The sequence below is a fragment of the Engraulis encrasicolus genome, chromosome 13 (assembly GCF_034702125.1).
Source record: "Engraulis encrasicolus isolate BLACKSEA-1 chromosome 13, IST_EnEncr_1.0, whole genome shotgun sequence".
Taxonomy (NCBI): domain Eukaryota; kingdom Metazoa; phylum Chordata; class Actinopteri; order Clupeiformes; family Engraulidae; genus Engraulis; species Engraulis encrasicolus.
The window spans coordinates 26,952,501-26,962,407 of record NC_085869.1 but is presented as its reverse complement, the minus strand read 5'-3'; the positions used below and the strand labels follow the sequence as shown (position 1 = coordinate 26,962,407).

The following is a 9,907-nucleotide window of genomic DNA, read 5'->3' as shown; positions in this document are numbered from 1 at the left end:
GGACTGTCTGCAGCAGCTTGGTGTGCCAAAATACTTGAGTGCTTTACATGCTGGTCATTATTTAGAATGCGTCTATTTTGAACTGGGGGGGATGGGTTTGGCCTGGGTATCTTTTGAAAATGTGGAATTTGATTAATTGTGGTTATTTTCATTCATCCACAAAGAAAATACACCCCCCCCCCACACACACACACTTTTGACTTTGACTCTGAATATTTCGAACTGGATATGGTGGATTTGGCCTGAGTATCTTTTGAAAATACATTATTTATTATTAATTAAATATATGATTAAACACACACACACACACACACACTGTTGACTTTGATTAGGGAGACAGGATAGGGCAAGGGAATAACCAACGAGATGGAAGAAACATTTATTTTACTATATATAATAGTGATGTTTTTCTCCCCGTAACATTGCTACCTGTGCTATATTTTGCATCTTCTGCCAGCTGAGCTACTGCTGGGAAGTGTAGTATGCTTATGAGTGATTCTACGATTCCCCTACGCTTTTGGCAAAAGCAAAATGTCAATTATCAGTATTTTTTTTCAACTAAATGACCTAGATGTTTACATAGTGTATATATTTAAGTTTCCAAACAAACAAATTGCCAAGCTTAATCTTAAATCATTTGATAAATACTGTAATGAAAGCGAACATTTGCTTAATTATTTTGTCAACAGTGTTATGGACAAATACTATGTCATTTCAAACATATATAAAAATACTACAGAGTTGAAACAATATATGTTTGAAAGTGCTTATGTCCCTTAGCAGTAATGTTGTCTTTAATCTGTGCAACTGATATAGAAAATGTGATTGTTGAGCTTCATAAGTAGGATTTTATGAGTCACTGTGATACAGACTGACACATTTTTCATCATAAATCCCTGTAACGTCTGATTTGAATATAGTCACCCTCCTTACACAAGACTTCCTTCTCCAGAGATAATCCCTAGTGTATGTTCATAGGATTTTTCCAACACATAAGGGATCAATAGCGCAAAAACACTTTCAAAACAGTCAACGGTGTTACTCAACGGTGTTACGGTCAACAGTGCAGGGGAACAAGTCGGCACTTTTTTAGGAGAAAAAACAGAGCAGACAAACCCATATCCCTAGAACACAAATTATTTAGTTTGTTTGTCTGTCAATATGGATATAAATTGGCAAAAACATACTCCTCCTCAACTGTCATCAGTGTTGCCAGATTGGGCTGGTTCCCGCCCAACTGGGCTGCTTAGGATGGCCGGGTGCGGGTAAAAATGGCATCTATCAGAAAAACCTTCCCACTGCCATGTAAATCAATAGAATTGGGCGGGTTTTTAGGGTGGATTTTGATCACTTTTTGGGCTGGAAATCATCAGCCTCATCTGGCAACCCTGACTGTCATACTTAATTGTAACACCATTGACGGTAACACCGTTGACATTTCAGCCATTTTTATGGTGTTGTGCTAACTGAGGACCTCAGAAGTTCCACCACAACACCTTAATCAATTCATGTATCTGTATGCTTTATCTGTGTTTTTCTACATGTGATTTCTAATTCAGATTCTTGTGAATATGTTGATAACACCGTTGACAGGCAATTTTCCCGCTATGAGAACATGAAAAAGAATGGATTAAATTATGGAAGGATGGAGCTCAATATTTACCAAAAAGTCTTCCCGTATCCTGCCAAAGAGGTTATGACATCACGTGATGATATTCGTATGGCCTAAGACCAAACCATTACTGATTTATGGAGGAGGTTTCAGACCGTGACACCGTTAACACAGTTTTCGTGGACAAACACAAAATGGCAAATTTCATGTATAATGGAAAGGACAGTGGTCTTTCTGACAATTTTGTCATATTGTGATGATTACTGTGAATCAACATTTGCAATCGTCTTGGGCAAAACAAGTTTCTTTACATGCTAATATGAAGACTGAATCTGACATTTGGAAAACAGGACGGCATGAAAACGCCCAAAACCAGTATTAAATATTCATTCTTGCTGAGGGAAATAATGCTATGTCTACACTTTCTGTATTATATGAAAGATAAATGTTTTCTAATGTCCAAAACATCATTGGATGCAGTTAATAGTTAGTGGAATTGCCAAATAAAATCCACGGACTTAAAAGTGTAGGCGAATTAGAGAATCGCTCTTATACTGCCCAATCCTCCTACTACATGTCCTGGAACCATGAGAGAGCATCTGGATGTTCTGGAATAATCCAGATTTTTTTTATCGCGGCTCATTGCCAGTTTGTATTTTCATTGGAGTATTTTTCCTTGTTGTGTTTGAGAGAGAGAGAGAGAGAGAGAGAGAGAGAGAGAGAGAGAGAGAGAGAGAGAGAGATTTGGCGCTGTCGTGAATAAATGCAAGTTTTGTTACGGTTTAGTTTATAGACCCCATATTTGACAATACCGTAGGTTATGTACATGTAGGTTTGTGACAACAAATGCCTGTAAAATTTCAACCTCACTCTATGATTGTGAAAAGTTCTAAACATCCACAAATTACTCAATACTAGATGAATTTCACATTTTTTAAATTTGCGCATGATAATTATTGTAACATCCTCTTGAAGCAAGAGAGAGAGCATATGGTTTGTGCCACTGTGTGGGTCAGTGCACGGGCATCTGAACAAGCCTTGTCCTCTCCATATAGATTGAAAATTCACCTATTTGCACATAAAAAATACATCATAACACATCATAGCAACACTGCTATTACATTATCAATCGACATTACCAATGGGTTTTGGTAACAAATGCTTTGTAATAGGGGCTCTTCACAGAGTTTGTTTATAGAGGAAACAGCAGGAAGCCACTGAAGCTACTGTGCTTGTCATCATTGCCAAATAGATGGGCATTTACGCTGAGCTGCTTGTTGACACTATCCCCCACCTCTAGCTGCAAGGCCAGGTCGCTAGAGAGATACAAGTGTCCCTGAGAGTCCGTATCTGACAATAATAACAACACCTTCTGTCCATTTTTGAACAGCTTCACTTCCAACCAGCGATAAGAGGAGATGTCCATGACAGTGAACCTGAAGTAGTAGACTCAGCTGACTGGAGCTGTGAAGAAGCCCGTTGTGCTGCTGTAGGCCTCTCCCACATTAGTAGGACCATGTTTAGGGCCGTTTTTCCAGCCACCACAGTACTGCTCAGTGCTGCTGAGAATGCCACCTTAGGCAACCCATTCGTCCTCTTCTCCAACTCTGCTTCACTGGCAGCCACTCTGGTTTTCAATGCTGTCAACTCTTTTTGCTGTGCTGCATTTTCAGCCTTCACTTTCTTCAGTTCATCCCGAGTGAATCTTAAAAGGACTCTCTCTGCTCCACCACCATGTCTCTGAGTTCCCTGAGTTCAGCATAGATGTCCAGCTGTGTAGAGACTTCAGCAGCAGCAGCAGCAGCCCCAGAGCTCTGGTTCTCTGCCTGGACTTCAGTCTGGGTGCTCTGAGTCTGAGCTCCACACATGGAGAACAGCAGCACCAGCAGTGTGATGGCAGCCCTCATTGTCATAGCACTACACACATACAGTCATATGCAGCAACCGACTGGAGCAGCGGTAAGCTTATTTGTAGTAGGGCTGCAATGTATCGATATCGCGATATCACGGCTTGAGATACATGTATCGCAAAAGTTGCGCACGAATCGCAAAAAGATTTTTGATTTTTAATACCAACAAATTTGGTGAAAAGGTAAAAAAAATGTATTAAAAACGTTGGCATTGTAAGTTGATACTGTATATTGGCCATGTTTTTTCCTCATAAAAAATAATGTTGTAAATAACATTGCTCTCAATTGTTTTATGCATGATAAAGTGTAGAATGGCAAATGGAGAGGGGAAAATATATGTATTAAATATCGAGAGTAATATCGATGTCGTGGTTTACAGTCATGATATCGTGTGTCGCATATTTTTCTAATATCGTGCAGCCCTAATTTGTAGTGGTAGTGTCATGTGGGAGTTGTGTGGGAGAAGTGGTCTGTGTGTACTCTGTTACATATCACGATTATTAATCATGATTATTGATTTTTGCAGATTTTTTTTGAAAATTACAACAAGATGAAATATAACCAAGAATGAATTACATACGGGATGAGCAAAATGAAATGAATTGTAATAATTATGTAATAGCAATAGCATGAAACTTAAGTGGACAGATTTCTGGCCAGAAACACCAGCCTGTCAGTATGTTCTGGCTTCAAGGACACTCTCAAAAGTAGGTCACTATTGCCACGATTAAATCACGATTAAAATCATGAGTTCGATTTCACTATTTTATCACGATTTTGATTATTTTGCGATTAATTGTGCAGCCCTAGACCACATCCCCTTCCTCTAGCATCTGATGCTGTATGCATAGTGTTTATCTTCCATTGAGCCTTGTTTTGGGCCAGCAAGAAGAGAGAATAGGCGACAGGCGACATTGGTCAGTTTGGCAGCACAAATAAGATGCAACATGATGTTACTCAGACAAGACTCACAACAACATATGAGTTTAGCAAAGTTTATTTGCTCATCATCACATGAACATTTTTCAATTGCTACTGGCATTTTGCCCGCTCCCCAATTTTGAGAGGCCGGTCTGTTCATCTCAGAGAGCGAACAGCAGGAAGCCACTGAAGATGTTGTGGTTGTCGGCGTTGCCGTAGATCCTGTAGCCAACAGGAAGTCGAATGTTGACCACATCCCCTTCCTCCAGCAGCAGTGTCACCCCGCTGGACAGGTACGACCAGCTGCCATTGGAGTCGTACTCTCCCAGAAACATCACCTGCGTCTCGTTCTTAAACATCTTGATGTACATCCAGCGCGTGCTAAGGATGTCCATGACGTTGAACCTGAAGTAGTAGACTCCCTTGACGGGAGCTGTGAAGAAGCCCGTGGTGCCGCTGTAGGCCTGTCCAACGTTGGTGAGGACGCTGGTGAACACCAGGTTCAAGTCCTTATTCCCAGCCTCTGTGTATCCGGACTTGGTCAGCGCCGCCGAGAACGCCACCTTGGGCGTCTCTGTGATGTTCTTGTCCAGATTCTCCACCTGGGTCTCGGTGGTTGCCAGTCTGGTCTTCGTTTCCGCCACCTCTGCCACCAGCGCTGCGTTTGAAGCCTTCAGGTCTTCTACTTCAGCCTCGCCGGCGGCCAGCCTGCTGTCCTGAGCGGCGTTCTCCTTCTTCAGGTGGTCTACCTCGGCCTTGACGGTGGTGATGTTGGCGTGCTGGGCCGCGCTCTCCTTGGAGAGCCTCATCACGTCCGTCCGCATCATAGACAGGTGTGTGTTCTGTGCCTCGTTGTCCTTCACCAAGCTCGTCACCTCAGAAGTAGACGTGGAAGCATTATCGTTACTATTATAAAGCACAGCAAAATGCCCTTTGGCCAGTCAGCAGATTAATGAACCGTGGATAATATTACAAAAATATACAGAATATAAAATAGTCCGTTATTTACCATGCCAAGCAATGTTTTTGCTCTTCATGTCCCCCTTTACAGTATAAGTTTGTTGTTACCAAAATGGTAATGACCACTTAATGTGGTACTAAAATCTGCGCAATGTCATTGTAGTGAAGTAGTATGGCAGTAAACTTTTTTCCATGAATAGGAAAGCATTCCACTCTCCAGATGGAAAATGCTTGAACTATCGTACCAAAATTATGGTACAAATGTGATCATTATCATACATCTGGCAACACGGATTACACTGGCGGAATTGTGTGCACTTCAAGGCTACAAAGCATGTCACACTGCTTGATTCACCTTGTGCCCTGATGAAGGCCCTGTAGCGGGCCGAAACATGTTTTTTCAGTGGCAGTATTTTTAATTATTTAAGTTCAAACTTGAACTAGTCTTTATAATAAAGCGGTTTTATCTAATTTTATCTAATTTTTTAATATTTTCTACGTCTTGGCCACTTGAACGCCGCAGCCCTCCAGCCCTCTACTTTTTTTTTTTTTTTTTTTTGCTACACAGCATGTCCTGTACCTTTGTCTTCATGGCCGTCAGGTGTGTGTGCTGTGCCACACTCTCCTTTGCCAAGGTCGTCACGTCAGTCTTCACGGTTGCCAGGCTGGCATCCAGAGCTCCCGTGTGTTCCGTCACATGACCCACGTCCGTCTCCGTGGCAGCCATTCTCTCAGCAACTGCCCTCAGGTCAGCTGATTGCGTTGCGGCCTCCTTCTGCAGGTGCACCATGTCAGCCTCACTAGTGGCCAATCTGGTCTTCACAGCTCCCAGCTCCGTCTGCTGCGCCGCATTCTCCCTCTCCAGAGTCTCCACCTTTTACATTACATTACATTACATTACATTTCATTTAGCAGACGCTTTTGACCAAAACGACTTACAAGGAGGAAATTCAAGCAAGTACAAGAGTAAGGGGTAAGCAGCACAGAGTACAGCAGTATACAAATAATGTAGAGCAGACAAGAGAGCAGAGGAATAGTGGAGGACCTATGAGATGTAGTGCAGGTTAGTACCCATGACAACACTAAGTAAGTAAATTTTATTTTGAGCACATTAAAAAACAGTGCAATATTGACCAAAATGCTGTACTAGTGACAAGAGGGAAAAAACAACCTGGGTCTCGCTGGCCGCCAGTCTCTCCCTCACGCCCTCGTGGTCGGCCCGCAGCTGCTGCAGAAGGGTCTTGGTGCTCTTCAGCTCGTCCTGAGTGAGGGCCAGCGTGGAGTGCAGCTCCAACACTGTAGTAGCCTGCTCCTCCACTAGGGGCCTCAGTCTCTGCACCAGGTCCCTGAGGCAAGGAAGAGCACATAGCCTATGTTATAACCTTACTGTCACCAAAATTGTAATGGCTAACTTATGTCTTTATCTGTTACTCAACGCTCTCAGTACTGTCATTGCAATGTTGTTCTTATGATGTAGTTGAGTATTTTCAGCAAACAGTGAATAGGTCTGCCGGCGACACCATCTGCAGTAAGAGGCTAATACACAGAGGCGACAGTCCTGTACAATATGCCTTGCTAAAATAACAGCAGATTAATTAAAACATAGCATATGAAATAAAAAATATAAGCACAAAAATGAGGATGAAAGTACAGACTGAGAATTAAAATTAAGATCATTCCATGACAGCATCTGAGAACAGCTTCATCTTACGTCTTGTTTTAAAACTGCCAGTATGCTTGTGTTTGTTTGTGTGCAAGTATGCTTGTGAAGACTTCCCTTCTCAACAATATGGCCGTTGTATTAGTATTTATATATTCCGGCAGTCTTTCTTTCACCAAAGTGTCTGTAATGCAATGTACTTTAACAGGGGGTTGGTAAGTTTTACCTGAGTGAGGTGAGCTCGGCAGACATGTCCAGTAGAGATGACATCATGGCAGAGGCGGCCGCGCTGCCACCAGAGCTCAGGGTCTCCGCAGCCTGACTCCTGGCCTTGGCCTTTATGGTGCTGCCGTGGCGAGACAGGCCTCCACCCAGGGAGAGCAGCAGCAGCATGACAAACATGGTGACCATCCCCATTGTACTGTAAACACACAGCGACCTCTGACTCCCTCTCTGTCTCTGGGGCTTGCATGCAGCACTAGGGACACTAGTACGTAGGAGTGGAGAGTGACTGTAGTAGTCTGCGAGTCACACTACCGAGCTGCTCTCTTTTATGCACTTTTAGCACCTTGTTATGTACGTTTCTTTTTATTCATTTCAAGGTTAAATAAACACAGTAAAAACACAAATACTAAGTAAATGTGAACTATATACTATTTTCTTTTTCTATGATCAGCCGTTAGCTTATCAGTAAATGTGGGAAAATCTAAACCTGTTGTCTGATACCGAGTACAGGCTGTGGTGTATTTTTGTAGGACTACGTTCATTTATTTTCTACAAAACTTTGTTGACTTGTTTGTCTTTGGTATTTTTTGTTAAATGCTTATCGCTGTAATTTATTTAACAGTATAGGCTAGTAGTATGTCTCAGTATCAATGTCACTCAACAGACACAGAGGCTAGAGAGCAAATGTTACATTGGGTAAACCATATAAGGTATTTGTGCGAATTATAATAATAATAGTTATAATAATAACATAATATTAGCAACGAAATAATACATTTTATCATAATGGTTTGAAAGTTAAGCGAGTGAGTACAATTTTAATTTCTCCCGTAACTACTGGGTTATTACTTTATACTGCATTCCTGCATTAATATTGATGCATTTATAAACAAGAAAAGGAAAAAAAAATCAAAGAAAGACGTGTTTAGAGGGGAAAAAAGAACAAGGATGTTGAGCACCATTTTGCCTTGAGCCGATTGATAAAGAGAAGTGGAAAGCTTTTGTTTCATCAAAAGACTTTGTTTTGTCTCATGGCTTACATATTATGGTCGCCATTGTCCATACCACGATTGCCAATGTTTTTACTGTGACGAAGGACACACTAACTGCACACAAATCCAGTTTTATCAGGAGCTGTCAAGGGCTTGATAGAAGAAAAGAGGTGCAGATTTCTTAGCCCAAAAAATACCCTACTAGTTAGTAAGCTTATTACTTTAATTACATTATATTCAATAATAAAGATGTTTCATTTCTGAGTGTTTGTGAATTCCAAACTGCATTAATAGATAATGTAAACTTCACTGATATCAGCTCTGTTTCTTCGGGTGCATTGTCTGAAATGCAGTCATGAGGAGCATACTAGTATACTATAGTATGTAGAGCACATTATAGTATGTAGAGTATGTATAATATAGTATGCATATTGTGTGTAGTAGGGCCTATGTTTAGGGCCTACTAGTTTTCTCTATTTAGAATTAGATTAGGCGTATCTAAACCCCATAGGCACAGCTGTAATTTAACTTCTTTATGTGGTGATAAAAATGAATATAACTTAATGATGAACATTTGCACTCTTCAACAGGATGGTGACTTTGCACACCGTAGTTTTCACAATTTGTTTTTTGTGTCATTTTCTTGCAGAGCTATTTTGATATGATCTTAATCCTACCGTTATAGGTCATTGTACAAATAATGTACGTGTAGACAGAATATGGTTTCTTTTATTATAATTTATTAGAAGAGCTGGGAAATTGCTAAGACAGCAGACTATTTGAAGCCTGTATGGTACCAATGGTGTTTTAACTATTACGTCACAGACACATTTCCCTGCCTCTCCCAGTGTATTTGAAACATTTGGTTTAGTCTTACATACACAGTTTCCACTACTGGCCTAGCATGCCTAATGCTTCAGAAACAACAGTCCCCTGCTGTAATTTTCTTACATTTAAATAGATGATGGATTTGAGGCAAACCAAACAGTTCACACTTTACCTGTAATTACTTTCTGTACACAGTTTCATGTTGACAGTGTTTTATTCACTCATGATGATAGTGAGGCATGATACACGTCACGTAGACCATCCTGGCCATTCAGAGAGCGAACAACAGGAAGCCAGTGAAGGTGCTTCGGTTATGATTATCAAACACCCTGTGACCTGCTGGAAGTACCAAGTTAACTACATCTCCTACCTCCAGCTCCAGAGCCACGGCACCGTACACATGAATGCGTCTATCATTTTCAATATCTGACATGTACATGACCCGCTCTCCATTCCTCAGCATTAAGATACCCAGGTGTCCTGATCTGTCGATATCCATGACAGTGAATCTGAAGTAGAAGACGCCCCTGACTGGAGCTGTGAAGAAGCCTGTTGTGATGCTGTAGGCCTCTCCGACATTGGTGATGATTTTACTGAAGACCAGGTTCAATGGGGTGTATCCAGCCTGTACATGTCCGTTGGTCAGCCCTGCTGAGAATGCCACCTTGGACTTCTCTAAAATCTTCTCCAGGTTCTCCACTTCAGTCTCGGTGGTCGCCAGTCTGGCCTTCATTTCCTCCAGCTCTGACTCCTCTGCTGTGTTGTTCATTTTCAGGTCCTCATCTCCGGTCTCACTAGC

The 9,907-nt window shown here is 41.5% G+C and overlaps 1 protein-coding gene across 1 annotated transcript; it reads right to left on the bottom strand.

Annotated features, from left to right (window-relative positions):
- Window positions 1–4,564: 4,564 nt before the first annotated feature.
- LOC134460485 (uncharacterized) lies at window positions 4,565–7,497 on the bottom strand. The gene is made up of 4 exons (XM_063212873.1): window positions 7,290–7,497; window positions 6,575–6,749; window positions 5,984–6,277; window positions 4,565–5,318 (listed from the first exon to the last, which is right to left on the bottom strand). The coding sequence occupies exons 1-4, from the start codon at window positions 7,478–7,480 to the stop codon at window positions 4,605–4,607; spliced, it is 1,374 nt and encodes a 457-aa protein (XP_063068943.1). The 5' UTR covers window positions 7,481–7,497; the 3' UTR covers window positions 4,565–4,604.
- Between the last annotated feature and the right edge of the window lie 2,410 nt (window positions 7,498–9,907).

Coding starts and splice junctions, on each gene's coding strand:
- LOC134460485 (XM_063212873.1), bottom strand. CDS start 7,480: ATGGGGATGGTCACCATGTTTGTCATGCTGCTGCTGCTCTCCCTGGGT. Junction 6,750..7,289: donor GCCGAGCTCACCTCACTCAG/GTAAAACTTACC, acceptor TCCTTGCCTCAG/GGACCTGGTGCAGAGACTGA. Junction 6,278..6,574: donor TGGCGGCCAGCGAGACCCAG/GTTGTTTTTTCC, acceptor GTAATGTAAAAG/GTGGAGACTCTGGAGAGGGA.